Below are 22,972 nucleotides of genomic sequence, written 5' to 3' on the forward strand. Positions count from 1 at the left end.
ACATGCACATCAACAGCTGTCTGCCGCTGAAAATCGAAACCATAGCATGTCTGGGACAAAAGATAAAGAAGGAGAAGTTCTGCTGCAGTACCAATGACACACACCAGGTGGCCAAAATAGATCCACACCTTGGTCTTCCCAACCACTACCCATCCGGAGGTTCTGCTGACCACATATATCCGGAAGCACAAACACACATACAGACAGACACACACATAACATAATACCTCAGGTAGCCTAAAAATCTGTAAAGGGCATGGGATAGGAACTACAAGCACCAAGCTGCCTACAAGCCGCCAGAGGCCCAAAATCTTCGTGTATCTAGGTCTCACCAGGACCTACCCACATAACAGATATCAATACATTCCATCCAGGTGTTCTTGAATTGTGCTGGTCTTCCACACACACACACACACACATAAAAACACACATATAAGTGCTACCCAAAATATAACCTTCTGAGGCGAAGGTAATTATGTCGTCGGACCACCCACGACAGGTACCCGCCCGGCCACGGTACGTGCCCCACCCTGTGCGGGAACACTGCTTAGTCTGAGACAGTTATAAATGTGTCTAGTTCCAGGGCAGGCTGGCATCGCCAGACGGGCCTGTACAAGTCATCAGCACAAGTGTGAACCGACACCTGAAAATCGCATCAGCGGCCAAGATTTTTTTTTATATGTCAGGCACAAGTTTGGGTCAGAATAGACCAACTCCAGCTAGACCACACCAGATGGTCCTGGTTTTGGTCACATCTAACTACGTGAGGGGAGCAATGTTTAGACTTTTGTGTTGACGCTGTTGTTGTTTTGTTGCTGTTTGTTTTTAGTCACCAAGGCAATTTCACAAGTCGTAAGTTGACTTTTGTGGCCGTGTGAATGAATGAATGAATCAAACTTTTTGTAATGTTTCTAAAAGTGATCATTTGATGATGACAAAGCCTTATTGTGTATACTTATGTATTTTACGTAGGGCTAGAATAGGATCTCCAAAACGGAAGTATATAGGAGAGAAATAAATAAATCAATAAATGAATGAATCAATGAATGATCGAATAACTGAATGAATGAATAAAAAAATTAAACGAGGTACAATTTGTTATCGAGAAAAATGTGAGACGAAGGACGAAGGAGGAAGTAACCAAATCGGACATAGGTTCACGATAGGCCAGATGATGTTCAATGTACTCCAAGTTCATGCTTGTCTAATGTATCGGCCTGTCTAAAACACTAATGACCATTCCAGACAGATGATGGATAGTGATCGCTAGAACCTACACAGGAAGTACGTGTGACGGAACCAGCAGTTTGGTTTCCACTCCCTGCCAAGGTTACTTCTCTCCTGATACATTTGCCAGCTTCTTGATGATGTATTATTAACCTGTAGCCAAGACTACATGGCAATGCAGAAAATTTATGGTCATCATCCTAGGGGTTGCACAGGACATACGGTTGATGGCTTTTAAATGATTGTATGCCATGATTTACCGTTTACGTTAAATGCCAGCCTAGTCTTTAATTCCGGATTCCTTTATGAGTTATAAATAGTTTATATACCATACTACATGGCAGTCCAGGATGAATTGTTTTGTATAAAACTAGTATAGTTACACAGGGTATGCGTGTTGATGAATTTTAAATTGTTGTTTGCTATGGTACGAACCGTTTTTGACCGACCTCTGTGCCAATGCTGGGTCTCTCCTAATACATTTTCCACACCCATTGATGATTTAATACTAGCCTGTATCCAAGACTACAAGGTGAGTGACGAGAAATAAATGCTATAAGCTCCGGGATGTATTAAAGTGTTGATGACTTTTAAATGAATGTGTGTTATGGAGGTAAACGTTCCCTGCCAAGATCGTGCTTCCTTAACGCCAGCTCCCTTGCACCAAGGATTAATGACTTGTAAATAGTAATAGGTTATGGAGCTTTACATTCACGGCCAAGGTTGCGTATTCGTAATGCATTTTCCAGCTTCTTGGCAGAACGAGAATTTCCCGAACACTTGTTCCCTGTTCACGAAACCAAGGATTGATGACTTAATATAATTATAGGTTATGAGGTTTAACGCCCATTGCCAAGGCTGCGTATTCTTAACGAGTTTTCCAGCTTCTCTTCAGAATGGGAATAACCTGAACACTTGTCAACTAAACCAAGGATTGATGTCTATCTTGTACATAATTATAGGTTATGAGGCTTAACGTTCACTGCTAAGGACAATGTTGTGTATTCTTAATGCGTTTTCCTACTTCTTTGCAGAATTGTCAACGAACGCAAAGATTAATGACTTGTAAATAATCATAGGTTATGAGGCTTTACGTTCATCGCCAAGGTTGCGTCTTGTTAATGCGTTTTCCAGCTTTTCTGCAGAATGGGAATATCCTGAACACTTGTTCACGAAACCAAGGATTGATGACTTTTAAACAATTATAGGTTATGAGGCGAAATGTTCCGTGCCAAGGTTTTGTTTTCTAAATGCATTTTCCAGCTTCTCTTTAGAATGGGAATATACTGAACAGATGATGGAAACGAAACCAAGGATTGATGACTTAATATAATTATAGATTATGAGGCTTCACGCTCATTGCCAAGACTGCGTAGTCTTAATGCGTTTTCCAGCGTTTCTATAGAATGAGAATATCCTGAACAGTCCAAGAACGCAAGGATTGATGACTTTTAAACAATCATAAGTTATAAGGCTTTACGTTCATTGCCAAGGTTGCTAAAGTATTCCTAATGCATTTTTCAGCTTCTTTGCAGAATGGGACCATCCTGAACAGTTTCCCATGATCACAAGGGTTGATGAATTTATACAACTATAGGTTATGAGGATTTACGTTCATTGCCAAGGTTACGTTTTCTTAATGTGTTTTCCAGCTTCTCTGCAACACTTGTTCCTGTTCACGAAACCAAGGATTGATGACTTAATATAATTAAAGGGTATGGTTATTTACGTTCACTGCCAACGTTGTGCAATCTTAACGCGTTTTCCAGCTTCTGTACAGAATGGGAACGACCTGAACACTTGTTGCCCAGCCGTCCCCCGAGTTTTGCCCAGAACGTGCCGGGTTCCGTGTACACCGCGGGCGAGCATGACCCCCTGACCCGTACAGGTGGCGATCCCGCAGTGCCCGATAGATCACCCTGAGATAGCCCGTTTATAGTCTGAGGAGGGTCTGTATGGGGGGTCCTGACAACGATTTACGCTAAATTCGGGATGGCTGGCAACGCTTTACGTTAAATTCACGAAAGCTACCAACGCTTTAAGCTTCATCCCACTACGAATTACGTAAAATGAAATAGCTTCCCTACGAATTACGGGAAATTAAAAAGGCCTGCCTACGCCTTATTGAAAAGAGCATGCACACCCTCTCTTAGGTCACGTTTCTAAACCGGGGGCCGACCGGGCAGCTTTCGGGAGCGAAAATAATGGTATAAAAGACATCAAAATACACAAAATGACAAAATAAGATTCATGGGAATGATCTGTGCACATTTCTAGGTATGCAGTTTAATTTTTCTTTTCTTAAAACATCCCGGCCCGCTTTGTGACGAGTGACCTAAGCCATAGCAAACAAGGGGCTCATGTCGTAGTTAGCAGTCCTTATGGGCCACAGACAAGTCCCTAAAAGCATCGCCTGTGAAAACAAAGGCTTTAGTCCGCCCTCCCCCCATTTTCTGCCTCGTCAGTTTCATCTGGAGAATTTACCCTAATTCTTTGGCGGGAATCCTAAGTGACTGACAGCCCGAGGGGACGACATGACCACCAGATGACTCAATCGCACTGGTCTGCCGCGATGTGAGGAAGAGACTGACCAGACCGAAGCTATTAGACTCTAAATGAGACAAGGTCTATCCGTGGTTGTCCTTTAATACCCCTAAATCATCTTATCTCTACTCTACTCTACACCTGTTCTTCTGCATTCAAACCCGTTTTTCTTTACATCTTAACGTACCTAGATCTGCTGACAGTACGTCCTTGTATACGTTATGGCCATTTGAACCACGAGAAACATAAAAACCGTTAGACTGTAAAATCTACCAGGCACAGAAAGTCACGTGCAGACGGAACCTCGTGAATCTAAAACACTTGTCGGGATGACATTTAGTTTTAGCGTCAGCCTGTAAAAACTCTCCCCTCTGCGCTGTTTTAGATCCCAAATTAAAGACCAATTTTGCCTTTAGCATGTATCGCTGATGTTACAACGTTAGATGATGGGGATTTGCAGTAGGTGTCCGCAACGTTTTCACCACACAATGGACGGAAGTCGTTTTACCATTGAGAGAGGGCGTGTCGTCTGTCTATCTCTAGACAAGAAAGCAGTCTGAGATAACTGAACTAGAAGGTCATCGCAGGCCCGGGACAGGCTGGATTCATTAAAGTGTCCGCAAGTAAAGACGTTTGATGTGTGTAACTGAACCCCCTAATATCAATAAATAACCTGATTGGGACACAAAGCGCGCACTGTCACGAGTTACGACCTCTGTCATATCGCGATGACCTTGAGAAAATTCGAATATCAAAGACAGCAGCAGATATTAACAGTGAAGGTCACAAGAGGTTCAATCGCCCCCCTCCCACCTCTCCAGCAATGAACAACGCTATCGGGATGGCTCAGATCAAAGATTCGGACTAAATGAACAATTTAATTCAATCTCCTGTTATGACCTTGAAATTTACCGTAACGGTTAGACGCATCATGTGCAGTAAGGATCAATCAGAACGGTCACGTCCGTCACGTGATCCATGAATAACCCAATCAGGAATCAGAATACAAACATCTCAGTTTCACAAATAACGAGCCGAGAGTTATAACCTTAAGATTGAGCTTCGATAATCAGAGACAGAAACAGTTTGTAGAGTGTAGGTCAGCAGGTGTGGCAGCTTCACAGCCCCCCTCCCCCATCGATATCTTATATAGCACTACGGTAACCGTTATCACATCTTCGGACAGAAGGATGGTCCAAGTCCTAACTTTGGCTTTTGATGCTTGTTCAACTAAACTCGCTTATCTGATACATGACAAGATAGTAGTAAATGGCCCCTCTTCCAGCCGTTTAGATACCCCGTATCATGAAACATAATTTTACATAGCATAAACAACGCCATATTTGATTCACTGACTTGATTTTATGGATGACGTCCTCTAGAGACGCCAAATCTAATAAATGTGCGAGGGCAACAAAAGACAAATCCAGCAAAAATGCTGCTGTGACCACAGGACTTAATATTCAGTCGGACTCCATTCTTTCCCAGGCTTGATTTGTTTTATGTTCACCTCTAGTAAGACTGTAAGTTGCCATTCTTGTCTACCCTGGAGAGCAGATACTCTCAAACAATATCTTTTTTATTGACCAGGAACAGTATGTTTCAGAACAGGGGAACATCAATGCACGCTTGAATGTCATCGATAAAATTAAAGTCAGCGTGGCCTAGGGTTATGGGCTTGACCTAAAGAAATCTATTGGACAATGATTTGATCAACAGATAGCAGTTATTCTAAGGCCATCAATAAAGGTCATCGCCCTTCCGGCGCCGGTTATAAATAACCGTTTCCGGGATACTGAGGTCACAGTTCTAAAAGTCATGACCTTGGCGTTTAGTGCTAGTTCGACAACAAGTGATCTGTTCGGGGATAAGATCAGGTGACAGCAGAGGTCAAACCAGTTCCGCCATCATCAATAAACGTCCATCCGGGAAACTCAGGTCACGGCGTTCCTCAAATCATGACCAATGAGGTCGACTTGACCTTGAAAACATTCGATTACGGGAGACATGACCAGAAACCTCAAGGTCACGGCCCCTCCCCCGCCGGAGATACCGAGTCGTCCGGAGTAATCAATGTCACGGTGACAGTGACCTGAACTTTGACCTTCAATGTCATCAGAACGTAATGCCGCCATCTTGTCTGACAGGAAAGAATGGGCAGAAATGTGCGACTTCAGCCAGCTTAACTCACACCTATTCAAACACCATTGTATAACTAGCCCTACCTGTAAATGTGGGAATTCGAACGAGACAACTGAGCACTACTTGTTGCACTGCGAACTATACAATAGCGAAAGGATTCATATGTTGTACTCCATATCCCGCTTAAATCTAGAAGAATTACTCTCGCCTGACCCTCTTAACTCATCTGACAATACTTTCTCACTATGGGCAGCCCTTTCCTCCCACACTCGATAAATTGTAACATCTTTGACTATGTTTTCAATTTTATCAAAATGACCGGAAGATTTATTTAATTTGATTTGAAATTGATTGGTAATGCCAGCCTTGTATGCGCTTTAGCCCGTTTTTGTTGTTAGTATTTATGTTATTCTTATGTTGCAAAATGACGTTTATGTTCATGTCGTTTTAAGTTATACGTTTCATTATAATCTCAATTTTGTTACTTTTGATTGTCATTGTATGTAATACAGAACAGAAGACCTCCATAAGCTCATTGTGAGCTTCTTGTCCAATGCTCAAAAACGAATGCGAATAAAAGATAAAAAAATAAAATAAAAATGTGCGAAGCAGGAAAAGCGTAAGAAAAGCTTAAACCTGAAGAGAGTTGATGTTTCTAAATCTATATATGCGTAGACGTTAAAAGCAGGTAGTTTACAGTCTTCTAATTAATAAGTCGGGAACTTTCTCAACGTTTTAGGCACTTTCTGTCTATTGTACCATTCACAGAAATTGCGACGCAAGATTTGATGGTTCATTAACTGTCATATGTATACAGGTCTGTAGAGGAATTTCAAATATTTTAAAAGTGATTGCCAAAAATTCCTCAAACCTGGCGTCTATCCAAGCTACACCTAAACGAACCAGTGTCTAAGGCACATTATTATAACCATTTCTTACTATGGGTCACACCAAAACACGGCTCAAAGGCTTAGAGGTCATCAGGGGATAGCGAACGTTTGAGGTTATCATCATGACAAGCGTGACAAATTAGTGCACTACCTACGGCGGACGATGTCTACATATTTGGGACGGTTCGCACCGTTTGAATTGCTTTCCCTGTTTTCAAACAGGCCGCGTCCTCGTCACACGTAATTTGTCTTGCTTATTCTTCAATAAGGCGAAAACATCGCGACCTAGACAAGACAACCAGACACACATGTTCTGCATCCGTGCGGCTACGCCCCTTTTGCCGTGTGCAGATTGAGGCTAAATTGTAAGGATATCGACCTCAAGGACTAAATTGCTTGTGAAGATACCGAACTATCCCTATACCAGTAAGAGAAAGACAAATACTGAGACAGAGAGAGAGAAAGAAAGACAAAGAGAGAGGGCCTCACACACACACGCGCGTACACACGCACACACACAAACACACATACAAACTCACACACAAAAACACTCTCTTACACCCACACGAACATACACTGAGAAGCACTGACACACACTGTGTGTGTGACAGAGAGACAGAGAAAGAGAGAGAGAAGAGAGAGAGAAGAGAGAGGGAAAGACTGCCCCCTTAGTATTAAACACAGTGTAGTTCCGCTCCGGTGCCACCTTGGCTGTTGTACGGAATAGCGTAAGCCGTTACACCTGCCCTGCATCAAACAGACCCAGACAGGGACAGCCTGGCGCGAAGAAACCACAGCCCTGGCATGGCTCCCATGGCACAAACTTCGGGCCAGCTTTACGTGATTTCACCAATCCAGCCGCTGACGACAGTCAGGATTAAAAGTGACTTTAAACTCTGGTCACTTTCAGGATTTGGAAAGACACCAAGAACTTGCAATCTATAGCAAACACTTAAAGACAAAACGTAGACGTAGTTGTGAAGATAAACATTTGTTGTAGAATTAACCGTACAGGTGAACACTTACTGTTCACTCTGAAACAGGTTTGAATGTCGGGCTCCCAATATGGTGCCGTTTATTGCTTTCCAAACTCAAGGCGTCCAAGATGTTTACTGCCCGTTAAACTCACCTTACACTACCGGTCATGCTGTGACGTCATTCGCGTGAGCTTTGTCTAAATATAAACCAGTAGCGGTGCGCCCTGTCCCCTTTTTATGACAGGTAAATTTATAAGTTACTCGCAAGGTCCTCAACCCAATATCAGTTCCTTGGAAACCATATAAAAAGAACAAGAGCAGACTTATGTCTGCTCAAACTTCCTTCAAGAACTTGATGTAGGTGTCTGTCGCGTACGTCTGGAAGCTTTGTCCAGAATCGCACTTTGGAAATGATGGTAAGCAGGAGATCAAAGACTATGACAGCCTTAACGTATTTGGTACAGAAGTCTGTCGCATTTTTCATAAGTCTGCCAGCCAGATGCTTTGCACAATATTACACACCGACAACTTCGGCCACTTCTTCCCTCTTGCACAGCGTAACAGTCTACAAATAACTGGAACAGTCTACCACCAGCTAGCCATTCGCACAGCCCTAAATCCGACTTCCTTTAGAAACTCTTAAAGTAACGGAAACGACCAAAATGAACGGACTCGAACCATGCAGCAGCTCTCACTATTATGTATTTTGTACGATGAATCTAAAAATGTGTGTATCTAGACTTATAGACGTACAAGGCTCATTAGGACTTGTAAACTATATCTCCGTTATTTCCTTTGTCCGACCCTTGCCTCTTCCATCATGAATGGAATAAAAAGTCGCCTGTAGGCTGATTTGAGCTTTCATGAATGAACAAAGGTTCAAACAAACAAATAACGCCTTAGGTCTCCCGAAATAACATAGAGATTAAAAGGTATAAAAGTTGTTTGTACTCACCTACAGCTCTGCGTCGTCTGGTCCGGGCCTGGTCGGAGGCGAGAATCTCATCCAACAGAGTCTGAACAACTTCGGCCACTTCTTCCTTCTTCACGTAGGAGTCCTACACTTCAGAGGAGAACAGAGCACACGGTCAGCGTCAGCAACATATGGTGTTCTGATGAAACTTACAGTTGCTTAAGTGTTGAAAGTATTACAAGGTCGACATGGAAACAATTATCGTGAATTATTAAAGGTCTTTAATTCATTCTTTCAATGATTCATCTCCATTTATCAGCATATGTAGTACTACGTATACTCGCTTTAGATTTGTGAGGTCATTTCGTGAAATTCTACACAAATATTTTTACCCTATGTTTAGGCGACTTTGTTGATTGAGGTATAATCTAAGAGTGTCAACTTTCCAAATCAATGACGGAATACGTGACCCAAAATCTTGACCCAGAATCACCGCTCCATGACTACAATTGTACAAGACCCCCTCCCCCCGTCTGACGACACTTGCTCCATGACTACTGCATGTCATACGAACACCGCCACCCCCTCACCTTGTCTGACGACACTCCATGACTACTGTATGTTGTATGTTGTATGACCCCCCCCCCCCCCCCACACACACACACACCCATGTCAGACGGCACATCGCTCCATGACTACGCTGTATGAACAGTACCTCCCATGTCTGACGGCACCTGTTTGCTATCAGGTACATACTGTCTCCCACGCTAAGGTCAGACGAAAATGCTAAAAACAGTTGAACGTCTGTGACTCTCTTAATATCGACAGGATGCATCCCTAGGTAGTACAGTGGACTGTTAGAACCGATACAGGTCTTTCTTTCAGTCGTTGATACTTAAAAGTTAGTTATTGCACGAGCAAATTTTACATTCCGTTAAATGTGGGTGACCCATCTAAGTTTCGTGGCTCCTTGCCAAATGGAACGTCTGCGACTCTTTATGATACGGATCGGGCCATGCTCGACCCACTATTATTAGAATCTTAACAGTCTTTGATACTTTATAGTTTGGTCTTGTATGAGCAATATATATTTCCTATATAATGTGGGTGAAATGTTAGGTTTTGTTTATCTATATTGAACGTTTGTCACTTATCCCGACATGGACCATTACTTTTTTCTGGCCTCATGTCGACATAGTATGAAAAAGCCACGTCTTCCTTTCAGCTATTGATAGTCTACATAAATTATTTTAGTTCTTACGCGTACAAAGTGTAAGTTAAGATTTGGGTGAAAAAAATAGGTGTTGTAGATCTCTGCCAAAGTGATTTGGACCAGTACCTACTTTCTGGTCTCTCTTCGGTCCAAGATGACTTTCGTTCAGTCTTTTACATATTGTGTGAAAAAAGTGTACATTTTGCTAAAATGGGTGATAGAGAAAAATGTTTAGTGGATTTCTGCAAAATTGAACCTGGGTGATTCACGGTGAGCTGGACTGATACAGGTTTTCTGGCCCCACATAGATGACCAACTATAAGAATCAATTTGCTGTCTTTCGTTTAGCTACGAGTAAAGTCGAGGTAAAATGTGGGTTAAACTTCTCCGCTGTACTTTTATGGGTCTCCCGGGCGGGCACAATTGAAAGGGCGGCTGCGGTGATGGGAAAGAAATCTAAAACAAATGTCGAGCGGCAAGGTGAACCGCGGAGGGCGACCGGCACGTACGCGCATGCCGGGACGTGTCCTTTCCAGGGCCGCCGAGCAGCAAACCTTTTTACTCATCAGAATATGTCCTTGGCTATTCTAGTTCTGTCCCTGACTTTTTTTTGCCCCTCCCCCTTGTTTAAGACACGACATTTCCAGATCATTTAGGTGGTGATAGGTTTGAAGGCTGATAGCCGGTAGAAAGCTACCATACCAGAATGGCTATCACGTCAAACTATATGCCACAGGCCTTCTAGATCTACTATTCAAAAATAGCAAGGAGAATTTGCCACCTCGGAGGTACCGATTTTTCCTCTGGCCCATGGACTATTTGTTCTTACTAGTAAGACACAGAAAGCTTCGCACTGGCGGGTTGATATATGTCCTCATCTAGGTCTGTTACCGCGAGTCCAATTTCAAAGTGTGTTATGTCTGATCACTATCGTATGCCACACACGGTAATTGACAGTGGCAGTATAAGGTCCTCGTTCCGTAGGTGTGTCTGAAAGCTGAAAATGTTTGTACAATTGGTGCTAATCCAATGTGTCTATCACTGTGAACACTTGCTACAGAAGGCATTCAAAGTTCGGATAGGGTTTAAGTTTTCCAAGTAGTTTATTTGTCATCATTTTTAAGTTTCTTCGTCGCCCTTTGTCAATAAGCCGGCAGTGGCATTGCTCTGTGTTTAAAATGGGCAATTTTCTCAAACAGATAACTCCATTTATTTCGTTTGAAATAATTATTTAAAACAAAGCTTTACCGCCATTATCGTCCAACCTGAGCACATCGCTTTATTCAATGCGCCTTCTAAGCATGAACAAAACAAAATGAAGCCGCGTTTATGTTGCTTTTTTTTTAAGATTCTTGATTAAGATTTTAGATGTCATTGTACGTTTGAAATTATCCATGAAAATATTATCCGTACTAGTAGCAAATGTGGAGCCAAACAACTTGATTAATATGATGACTGATCAAAAAGGCTGAAATCGATTGCCTAGGTGATAATACCGGTGGTAAACATAGACTGCCTACTCCATTGTCGCTCGAAACAGAAGGATGCCAACAAACTTAGAGCCAAAAATTTGATAATTTTATAGTATAGTTTATCAGCCCCAAAAACCCTGAAAGGTGATAAATTTAGCAGGGGCAAACGAAAATACCTACCTACCTACCTAGTCCCTTGACCTCCAGGTCGTTGGGGGGACAAGGTAGACATGAAGATCGAGAGTTGCAAACGAAAATACCCACACATAAAAAAATTGTTGGAATGGACTAACCTTAAGCGCTTCGATGGACTTGCTCTGCTGGTCCAGCTCATCGTTCTGCCTCACCAGGTGTTCCAACACCTTCTCCAGCACAGGGAAATCCCCGGAACCGTCATTCACCGGCTGTTCCCCCTCCCACATCCCGGACCCCGCGTCATCACCCGAACCAGAACCGTCCGCGTCATGCCCGAAACCTGACCCGTGGTCGAAACCTGACCCCTCCTCTGGGCCCCCCTGCGGTGATCCCTCCGTCCCAGAACCCTCCACAGGTCCTTCCGCCGACCCGACATCCCCTGATCCTAACTCCTCTCCGGCGGGGTCTGAATCCTCAGGTACCACGCCTCCGCTCATTCCGGAATCGTCATCATCTTCTCTCGTCTTATTTCCATCTGGTCTTGTAATGTCTTTTGGTCTTGAGTCGTCGGTTTCAGAATCTTTAACAGAAGAGTCTACAGTAGGTTCCTCTAACTCAGTCCGATCCTCTGCAGCTTCCGTTGTATCCTCTGTGTCCTCTGGTGTTTCTTCGGCACCTTCCGTTGCACTATCGGCGCTTTCCGGTGTTCCTTCGGCACTTTTTGTTGCATCTTCGGCACTTTCCGCAGTTTTATCGATACCTTCCGTTGCATCTCCGTCGCGTTTCAAAGATTTCTCTGTAGTATCTGCCGTTACATCCGTTGGTTCTTCGTATTCCTCCTTTCCATCACCCGGTGTAGGTTTGTCGTCTTCTTTGGTGGCAGCATCGCCGGCTTCAGATGTGTCTTCTTCGTCTTCCGCTGGCGCAGTGGCATAACCTTGGAGGCATAGACATATGGAGACAGAGAGACAACGTTATTCAGACGAAGATAACAAGATAGGTTATTTGGTTACTTGTTGCTGTATGATGGCAAGAATTACTCTCCAAGCAAAGGTTCGACTCCGCAGCTGTCTTTTTTTTTCGTTTTTATCGGGCTTTCTATTCAATTAGCCGCGAGATATAAAGATAACGGTATAAAATAGAAAGCCGCATAAAAGTTTTTAAAAAATTAAAACCTGCCAGAGCCGAACCTTTGCTTGGAGGGTGGATGAAATATGATGTTCGTAAGGGTTGGCAGTAGTTCTTATAAATGTTTTAGTGATTACTGTACAGTAAAACTCTAACACAGACAGTTATCAAGTAAAAAGGACACATTACCTCCTCCTTGTGCCTCCTCCGTGGGTTCTCCTCCCTCCGTTGGCTCCGGTTCCTCCGGAGCAACCTCCCCTTCTCCGGCTCCCTCTGCGGTGTCGTCGCCTCCTTTCGTTGCCGCAGTGTCTGTTCCTGGTGCCTCCGTACCCGTAGTTTCATCTCCATCAGATGTATCTCCTGGTGACTCTGTACCAGCATCTTCTGCTGTACCATCCTCCTCGCCCGGTTCTTCTGTGGGAGCGTCTCCATCCTTAGTCTTAATGCCGTCCTTTTCTCCAGGCATTCCGTCGTCTTCTTCAGTCTCTGGAGTAGGACTGACGTCAGCCTCAGATGTCTCTTCCTCCTCTAGTTCAGTTTCTTTACCATCGGACGTTGGGCCATCTTCAGTTCCTGCTTCGTCGGGTGTTACACCATCTTCTTTAAGTTTTTCCACGTCACCATCTTTATCTTCAGGTTTGTCTTCTCTTGTCTCGTCGGTTGTCTCACCGTCTGTAGCTCCAGGTGTTAAACCAACTTCAGGCTCGGGTGTTGCGTCGACGTCACCGACGTCCGTCGGACCCTCCTCATCTTCAGGCACAGTAATATCTTCAGCCTTAGGAATCGATTCTTCTCCGTCTTCTGAAGTCACGCCATCTTTCTTAGTCACCGTTGTGTCTTTTCCATCAGGAGCTTCTGCCCCACTTCCTTCTATTTCTGCTCCTGAGGCTTCTTCTTCGACACCTGAGCCTTCATGTTCTTCTCCGGATCCTTCGCCTGACCCTTCTTCGGTCGTCTCTACCCCACTCCCTTCAATGCCTTCAGCAGATCCCTCCTCTGCTACGCCGGACCCTTCGTGGGGCTCTGTTGGGCCCTTTTTCTCCTGGGTCTCATCCTTCGCCTTCGCTGTCGAGTCGTCTTCACCTTCTGGTCTTTTAGCATCTTCACTTTCAGGCGTAGGGCTGTCATCTTCATCTGACGTCTTCTTGTCTTTCTCTTCTGTTGGCGTATCAGCTTTACTCTCCGGTGTGGGGCCATCTTCACCTTCAGGTATGTCTTCGTCTTTTCTATCGGTTGTCCGAATATCGGCAGGTTTTGCGCCTTCTATGCTTTCTGGAGTCGGAAGGATTTCATCCTCAGGGATTGCCCCGTCTTCCCTCCCAGTTGTATCAGCGTCTTCGGCATCTTCAGGCTTTGAAGTCGGACCTTCCCCATCTGTCATCAAGTCGTCTTTACTGACAGGCTTCGCGCCATCTTTAGTCCCGGGGGTCGGGAAGACGTCGTCTCCTCCGTCTTCAGGTGTTGCAGCGTCTTCTGAACCAGGAGTTGGTCCTTCGTCTTCTTTCCTTGTGGTGTCATCTGTATCTTCAGTCTTGTCTGCGTCTTCTGGGCCACCTGTTGGAATTTCGTCTTCTTCCGGTGAGACGTCATCCGTACGTTCTGGTATGTCCGCGTCATCAGGAACAGGTGTTGGGCCTTCCACTTCCGCTGTGACGTCATCTGAATCCACCGGCTTGGCAGCGTCTTCAGTTGCGTCTGTTGGAATTTCGTCTTCTTCTTCAATTGTGACGTCGTCTGTGCTTTTAGGTTTACCATCCTCGTCAGCGCCGGGTGTTGGAATTTCGTCTTCTTCCATGGTGACGTCTTCTGTACCCTTGTCTGTAACCTCAGAGTCGGCATCTTTCTCTGTCTTTTCTACAGTTTTGATCGCCTCAGGGAAGGCGTCCTCGTCTGTAGGTTTCAAACCGGCTTCAGCTTTTCCCGCCCCGCTTCCTTCAAGTTCTGCTCCGGAAGCCTCTTCCTCTTCGACACCTGATCCTTCGTGGTCCTCTCCGGATCCCTCTATTCCACTCCCTTCAGCTGACCCCTCCTCCTCTATTCCGGAGCCTTCAGGTACTTCTGCCGATCCTTCTTCTTCGGGAATCCTATCACCTGACGCCTCGGCTGCGGTGTCATCCTCCTCCTTCGGTTTTGCGCCTGTTGCTTCATCGATCCCTACGCCTTCCTCTGTTCCAGGCGCTGGGGTGCCCTCAGCTATGGGTGTCTCCCCGTCTGTAGTTGAAACACCGTCCTCAGAGTCTACACCGTCTCTGCTCTCCGGCGTGGGGCCATCCTCAACTGAAGGTGTAGGACCGACAATGTCTTCGGGTGTGATTTTAGATTCCTCTGCAGTCTTTGCATCTTCCTCACCCTTAGGTCTGGCATCTACGATAGTTTCGGGCGTTGGGAATTCTTGTCCGTCTTCCCCAGGTGAGGGGCCCTCGTCATCTCCGGTTGAGACACCGTCCATGCCGTCTGGTTTTACACTGTCTGTACTATCCGGCGTTGGCCCATCTCCGTCTGTAGCCGAAGGGCCATCTCCGTCCACAGGTGCAAGTCCGTCTTCACCTGCTCGTTCGCCGTCAAGTGTGCTCTCGGGCGTTGGGATGGCATCTTCTTCCTGTAACGGATCGTCGCCATCTTCAGTTATTCCACCTTCTGGCGTCGGTCCATCCTCAGTTATAGCACCATCTCTGTCCACAGATGTAGGCCCGTCTTCTCCTAAAGTTTTGTCAACGTCTGCAGTCTCACGACCATCCTCAGTCGCAGGTGTGGGTCCGTCTGCCTCTGCAGTTGTTTCACCGTCGACTTCAGCCTTAGGTCTGGCATCAACAACACTCGCAGCCGTTGGAAACTCGTCATCCCCGGGCGACGGACCCAACTCCTCTCCTGTCACACCTTCTCTATATCCAGGTGTGACAGCGTCTTTGCTCTCTGGAGTTGGACCATCCTCCTCCTCGGCCGTTTCCTCATCTTCTCCTTCTGCTGTCACGCCGTCTTCTTCCCCAGGCTGCACCTCAGCTGCGGGCTCGGCCGTCGTGCTGGCGTCATCGTCTGGTGCTACACCTTCTTCTTCTGTCGATGGCACACCGCCAGTTTCAGATATTTTTCCGTCCTTTCTCTCAGCAGTTTCTGCTCCGCTTCCTTCCAGTTCTGCTCCGGAAGCCTCCTCTTCGACGCCCGAGCCTTCGTGTTCTTCTCCGGATCCTTCTATACCGCTGCCCTCCGTCTCTACTCCGGAGCCTTCCTCCCCACTTCCTTCTGCTGAACCCTCAGGCTCAGCACCGGAACCTTCGTGGATTTTACTCGCTTCTTCCTTCTCCAGAGTCTTTTCATCCTTCTCTTTGAGCTCTGTGTCGTCTTTGCCTTCTGGTTCAGTGTCATCTTTATCGCCAGGCTCTGAAATGGAAGTCGGGCTGACCTCTTCCCCAGTTGTATCTTCCTCTCTGTCCTCAGCTTTCCTACCATCTTCACTCTCAGGAGTGGGAAGGTCTGCCTCCTCAGCAGTGGGACCGTCTATGTCTTCAGGTGATACACCGTCGTCTTCTGTCTGTGCTGAGTCATCTCTGTCATCTTCTTTGGCAGCATCTTCACTGCCAGGAGCTCTAAGATCTTCCGCCTGTACCGTGGGTATTTCTGTGTCTTCAGGTGTTGCGCCGTCTTCTTCTGTCGGTATGGAAACAACGTCTTTGCTGTCTGGCTTGGCGACATCTGTACTTTCCTGAGTGGGAAACTCGTCGAACGTATCCTCGTCATCCACACCCGGTACTTCACCCACTTCACTCAAGGGCGTCACACTGTATTCACCTGCCGGCGTTGGACCGTCTTCATCTTCAGTTGTCTTGTCGTCCTTGACCTCACCAACGTCAGGCTCTGCAATGGGACCTTCATCTTCCCCGGTTTCCCCATCAACAGTTCTAACTGCGTCGGGAAACTTGTCTTCATCCTCTGGACCTAGACCATCTTCGGGCTGGAGCGTTGTGTAGATGACATCTGTTGACTCCGTGGGGCCTTCGTCTTCAAAGCTGAACCCGTCCTCCTTGTCGGGTGTCTTTCCGTCCTTCTCATCGGTGGTTTCTTCTCCTGTTCTGTCTTTTTCTTGTTCTGGTGCTTTTTCCTTTTTGTCCGGACTCACTTGAACCTGCCCAGACCCCTCGACGCCGGAGCCTTCAAGGTCTTCTCCCGATCCTACTTCCCTGTCTCCCGACCCTACTTCCCTGTCACCTGAACCTTCGTGGTCTACTCCAGAACCCTCCTCTCCGATCCCGGAGCCTTCAGGGATTTCTATGGGTCCCTCCCCTTCCGTCGTCGTAGCATCCTTCGGCTCGGGTGTTGTGTCGTCTGTCTCTTCTGGGATTACGTCATCTTCACTGTCATCTGTCGTAGCGTCATCAGCCGTAGGTCCTTCCCCTTCAACAGGCTCTCCCTCGTCTTTGTCTTCCGGTGTTTCATCGTCTTCACTTGCTGGAGTCGGACCGACTTGATCTGTGGGCGTCTCCACGATGATTGTATCTATACCGTCGCCATCCTCTGGCTTAGCAGCATCTTCTGCTTCTGACGTCGGGACTTCCCCATCCTTACGTGTTTCCTCTTCCTTATCTGTGGTTGTCTGGGAGTCTTTACTGTCAGGCTTTGCGCCATCTGTACTCTCTGATGTTGGAAGTTCATCCTCCTCAAGCATGTCTTCTTCCTCTCCATCTACTGTAGTAGCGTCTGTAGTGTCGGGTACGTCGTCGTCTTCAGACGTAGTTTTTGTCTTGTCTTCCCCCTCCGTCGTGGTATCGTCTGAAGTGTCGGGTGCCTCACCGTCTTCAGAAGAAGCCGTCGGTTCATCCTCTTCATCTGGCATCACGATGTCTTCAGGCTGGGGCGTTACGCTGACGTCACCATCCGTCGTGGGACCTTTCGTGACCTCGGTCTTCTTTACGTCCTTTCCATCGGCAGCTTCTCCGCTCCCTTCTAGTTCTGCTCCTGATGCCTCTTCCTCGACGCCCAAGCCCTCAGGGTGTTCTCCCGATCCTTCCACACCGCTTCCTTCCAATCCAGATCCTTCATCCTCTATCCCACTTCCTTCAGCTGATCCCTCTTCCTCAAAGCCAGAGCCTTCATGGACCGCTGCAGGTTCTTCTCCCTTGGGCGCCTTATCATCCTTTTCTTTCGGCGTTGTTTCGACTTTTTCTTCTGTGGCGGTGCCTTCTTCGTCTTCAGCCCTTGTATCATCTTCAGTTAGCTTGTCATCTTTGTCTTCTGTAGCTGTATCGTCTGAGGTCTCCACAGTCGGGCTGTCCTCTTCGTCGGGACTGACTCCATCTTCAGGCTGAGATGTCGCACTTTCTTCATCCTCAGCTTCTGTTGTTACTGCATCTTGACCATCAGGAACAGACCCATCTTCCTTCACTGCCTCTTGTCCATCCTTACCATCTGCAGGGCGTGCTGTTGAGCCTTCTCCATCCTTGGTAGCAGAATCAGCTTCTCCTTCAGTCTTTGTTTCGTCTTTGTCTTTAGGCCTTGTGCTTACCTTGGTCTCGGGCGTCGGAAATTCGTCCTCATCAGGCATCGTCTCTGCGTCTCGCCCTTCAGCGTCTGCGTCTGACGGCTCGGATGTTGTGTCTGTGATTGTCTCTGCTGTAGGACTTTCTCCGCCCTCGGGCTCTGTTATGCCTTCAGCCCTTGGTATCCCATCTTCCTCGCCTTCGGATGTCTCGGTGTCTATCCCTTCATCTGTTACACCACCCTCTCCCTCAGATGTTGTGTCGTCTGGCTGTGACGTCGCATCTTCGAAAGTCTCTGGCGTAGGGCCATCTTCACCCTCTGGTACTTTTATGGCTTCTGCCACCGGAAACGCGTCTTCTTCACCCTCGGTCGTGTCAGCGTCTTTCTCTTCGCTTGGCGCGCCATCCTGGCCCTCTGGTTTCTCGTCGTAAGGCTGGGGTGTAGAATCAGTCTGTGGAGTAGGACCATTTTCGTCTTCCGGTGCTGTTATATCCTCGGCCTTGGGCGTTTCCCCGTCAATAGGAAAAGCGGTACTAAGTTCTAATTCGTCTTCCTCCTCAGGCGTCAAACCGTCTCCAGGTTCGGGCGCTGTTGTGTCGTCACCACCGGGCGTCAGACCCTCATCTTGTTCTGGAGCCAATCCGTCTGTATCAGAAACTTTCGCGTCTTTTTCATCAGCTGTTTCTGCTCCGCTTCCTTCTAATTCAGCTCCCGATGACTCCTCCTCCACACCGGAGCCCTCGTGTTCTCCATATCCTTCTATGCCGCTTCCCTCCATCTCTACTCCGGAGCCTTCCTCCTCCACTCCACTTCCTTCAGCTCCCTCTGCTGACCCTTCGGGCTCGGCACCCGAGCCTTCATGGACGTCTGGAGTTCCCACAGCCTCGGGAGTCTTCTCTTCTTTCGTCTTAGATGCTGCGTCGTCTTCATCTTCCTTGGTCGCATCGTCTTCGGTTTCAGGCTGAGCAGTGGGCGTGGGACTTTCTATGTCATAAGCGTCTTTTCCATCGGTCGCTTTGCCATCGTGCTCTACAGCACTGATATCCGTTGGCATCGGGCTGCCACTATCGTCCGTCACTGTGTCGTCTTCACCCTTAATATCAGCGCTCTTTGATGTTGGAACGGTTTCGCCGGATGTGGTGTCGTCTCCAACTTGAGACGCTGTGCCATCCTTTCTGCCGGGGCTCACGCCTTCTGCACTCTCGGACGTCGGAAGTTCTGCATCTGCTTCATCATCACCGTCCTCGGGCGTCACATCGCCTTCACCCTCGGGTGTCTCAGGGGTAGGACCTTCCCCAGCCTCAGGCCCCGCACCGTCTTCGCCCTCGGACGTTGGTCCATCTTCACCCTCGGGTATTGTACCGTCTTCACCCTCGGGCATCTCTGGAATTGAACCGTCTTCGCCCTCGGGCGTCACGCCGTCTTCACCCTCGGGCGTTGGTCCATCTTCGCCCTCGGTCGTTTCTGGGGTTGGACCGTCTTCAGCCTCGGACGTTCTACCTTCTTCACTATCGGGCGTTGGTCCCTCTTCACCCTCGGTCGGCACATCTTTTTTGACCTCGGGCGTCTCGGCGGTTGGTAATTCTTCACCCTCGGTCGTCACATCGTCTTCACCCTCGGGCGTTGTACCGTCTTCGCCGTCAGGCGTCGGTCCATCTTCACCCTCGGGCGTCGTACCATCTTCACCCTCGGGCGTCACGCCATCTTTTCCATCTTGATCTGTACCATCCGCATCTTCAGGAGTTACTAGCTCCTCTGCTTTAGGTACCTGTGTGTCCTTTCCATCGTGTATCTCCGCCCCGCTTCCTTCAGGTGCTTCTCCCGAACCTTCAAGATCAACTCCCGACCCTTCCAGTACGTCTCCCGACCCTTCCAAGACTTCCCCCGACCCTTCTGGGTCTCCCGACCCTTCCTGAAGAGTTCCCGATCCTTCTGGTCCGTCTTCTTCCGATCCTTCTGTCCCACTTCCCTCAGACGCGTCACCTGACCCCTCGTCTGCCGCACCTGACCCCTCCCGGGACGTCCCAGGCGTGTCATCCTTCGTTACCGCCCTAGCAACGGCCTCACCGGTCGTGTGTCCGCTCTCCTGGTTTGTGTCCAAGTCCCTTTTTCTCAGGGATTTCCTCAAGGGTTTGCTCAGGCCAAGAGCGATCACCCCTCCCACAGCAAAGAGTAGCAACAAGACGGTCCGAGTCCGCATGGTCGCGGCTTATATCTGTCTCCCTGACACGACGAACGACTAATCACTGCAAGCGCCGTCTACCAATGATGCCCCCGTGCTCTCCGATACCCGGGAATTAATCCGCTCAGGTTCTCCTTTCCCCCTGCCGGAGAGTCGTCGCGTTCGGGACGTGCTCAGGTATAAAGCGCGCGGGCTGGTCACAATTACTTCGCCGCACCTCCCCTGGTTGGGATATATGGGGTGAGTGGAGCTGGTGGGCATGAGTGCGCGTTCCAGCGAGGGGGGCGGGACGTGTTGGTGTCGACGGGGTCAGCGCGCCGGGGAGAGGAGCCGGCCAGGTCGTCTCTGGACTGTCCTTTTGATTTGTTTAACCCCTGCCAGGGGTCGGCTCGGGTGGGTCTGTCGTACATACACTTGGGAATATTGCAACAATTTTATATATAAGTATATTGTATCAGGTTCTAGATATTTGAACAGAAATGGGTAGAGTTTATAGACAGCCAGGTCCCACGTGTAGACACTTGTAGGATACGAACGCTGCCAAAGAAATCAGAGCGGTGTAACCTGTTGGGCTAACTTCGTTATCACCAAAAGGCGGGAGCCGCCTTGTTCTAATTTTCCTACATTTCTGGGTAGTCATTCCCAGACCTGGTCTCGCCGCTGCAGACTAAACCTGCGCCCCTGCCGAGACCGGGACATAACCAGAAAGGTCTGCGCCACCGACGGCTTCTCAGCGTAAAGTTATCGCCTCATTCGGACGGAATGATCGCCTCATTCGGACAAAATGAGACACCATAAATACAAACCTGAACATGACAGCTTTTCATTGGGTCTGTATAATTTAGAGTGTTTCCTTTAGCTAGTGGATCCTCACAAGACAGTGAGTATAATGGTGATCCACCATCGTCCTTTAGCGTTCGTCTCAGGAAGAAGTTATCATATGAGACACCATAAATATGATCCTGAACATGGCGTATGTTTTCCTTTGAACGAGTCTCGACAATTTGTATCTTTGTGTTCTCTTTAACTGTGGGATCCTTATCAAAAACAATAATCATAAGGTCGGTGCCCTCGCTGTCCAGCACAGGGAAAATTTATCACTTCATTCAGGCAAGATAAATAAATGCAAAACGAAAAATGACACACATTTTAATTTCAATTGTGTTTTTGTAACTTGAAGCTTCCTATAACATGCCATTCTGTATGTTTGGGTATAAGAAGATTAGAGACAAGACCTTGTATAAAGGTCCCGGTTGGTGGGAGTGAGTAGTTGATTGTGATGTCGGTGATTTTTTCAGGCCACCTGTTCTCCACCGTTTATTTGATCTATGATATAAAAATGAAGCTACATTTACTTGATTTATCCCCCGTGTAACGGCTATTACACAGTAAACTCTCTCCGATATCTGTCTCTTGATCGTCTTACCAAGCTTCCAAATTTCTGAGTTTACATTTGCTCTCTAAAGCACAATAGAACCAAACATGTCTAGATGCAGATGTGCACATTTGCTACCTAGATAAAGCCTTATGCCCCATAATCTAAAGAGAAAGCTTGAGGACCCCCCTCTAAGTTGTGACCTAGCTCAACTGCTTACACGTTTTTATCCTAACAGTACCCATGTGGGCCTTTTAATCGCTTTTAGTCTACGTGCGCTAAAAATAATAAAGCAATGGGTTTATTTTAAACACATAGCATACGAGTTTTGAGGTGTGACGTCCTCGGTAGGGACAAGACCTATTTTCAGTTCAGAGGTAACCATGGTTACGGTGACAAAGGCGGCCTCTTGAGACCACTGCGCGCATCACAAGACAGAAGGGCTGCAGTTCTGTATCAAGTCGATAGAGGTCCCTGTTGTGAGGGACTGCAGTATTGTTAAAGCAAGCAAGCTCAATAGCAACAGGTGGGGTGTAAACTAAATCTCATTGATAGAAGAATGTGAATAAGTTGCGTATCAACATAGTTGGCATTCGATCCACATTGGCTTCAGAATATAAAGACTTTTTTCAGATCTTGCAGAATTTACATAGTACGTGTTACCTAAAATCTGCACTATACTAATTATAGCCCCAACCAAACAAGCTTATGGGAGTAAAAGTATGCATTACTTAAACTGTTATCAGCCTTGACCTATCTCCATGTAGATCCGGTTTGGTTTAGTGAATTATTTTCTCTCTTTTTATGCGCCATGTTGTTATTCTTCTCCGCATTTGTTTTATTATTATCAACTACCTAGAAAACACGTAGCAAAAGAAGAACGTACAAAACGCCACAAAAAAACGACGTGTAACGGCGTTACAACAATCGGGACACTCTGCATCTGCTTGGAGAAAGACCCAGTTCCAGAACGCCCGGAGTTGTGACGTTACCTGGTGACGTCACGTCAATGGTAAACAATCCTCTCCACAGTGAAGCAACTCTCCACAGCAGACTTGTTGCCCTGGCTTAAAACAATCGTTGACAGGCGAAAACGTAACAGGTAACGTCTTTAATAGCTCTTGTGGGTATTTAGGGATGTCGTCCATGTCTTCAACTATATTCTAGAGGTGAAACAGGTTGTTTAGCTGCCCTGCGAAGTGTCGATCTAGAAAAGGGGGGAGGGGGTCGACTGTAAAATTCTCGTATGCAGGTGTTGTCGTCTCGGGAGTGAAAATATGACGTAATTTCCACACAGGAGCT

The 22,972-nt window shown here is 47.0% G+C and overlaps 1 protein-coding gene across 1 annotated transcript; it reads right to left on the minus strand.

Annotated features, from left to right (window-relative positions):
• Positions 1 to 573: 573 nt before the first annotated feature.
• LOC118416351 (mesocentin-like) lies at positions 574 to 21,040 on the minus strand. The gene is made up of 5 exons (XM_035821443.1): positions 15,567 to 21,040; positions 12,831 to 14,783; positions 11,672 to 12,450; positions 8,736 to 8,838; positions 574 to 608 (listed from the first exon to the last, which is right to left on the minus strand). The coding sequence occupies exons 1-5, from the start codon at positions 20,311 to 20,313 to the stop codon at positions 574 to 576; spliced, it is 7,617 nt and encodes a 2,538-aa protein (XP_035677336.1). The 5' UTR covers positions 20,314 to 21,040.
• Positions 21,041 to 22,972: the final 1,932 nt, after the last annotated feature.

The sequence above is a fragment of the Branchiostoma floridae genome, chromosome 5 (genome assembly GCF_000003815.2).
Source record: "Branchiostoma floridae strain S238N-H82 chromosome 5, Bfl_VNyyK, whole genome shotgun sequence".
NCBI classification, from domain to species: domain Eukaryota; kingdom Metazoa; phylum Chordata; class Leptocardii; order Amphioxiformes; family Branchiostomatidae; genus Branchiostoma; species Branchiostoma floridae.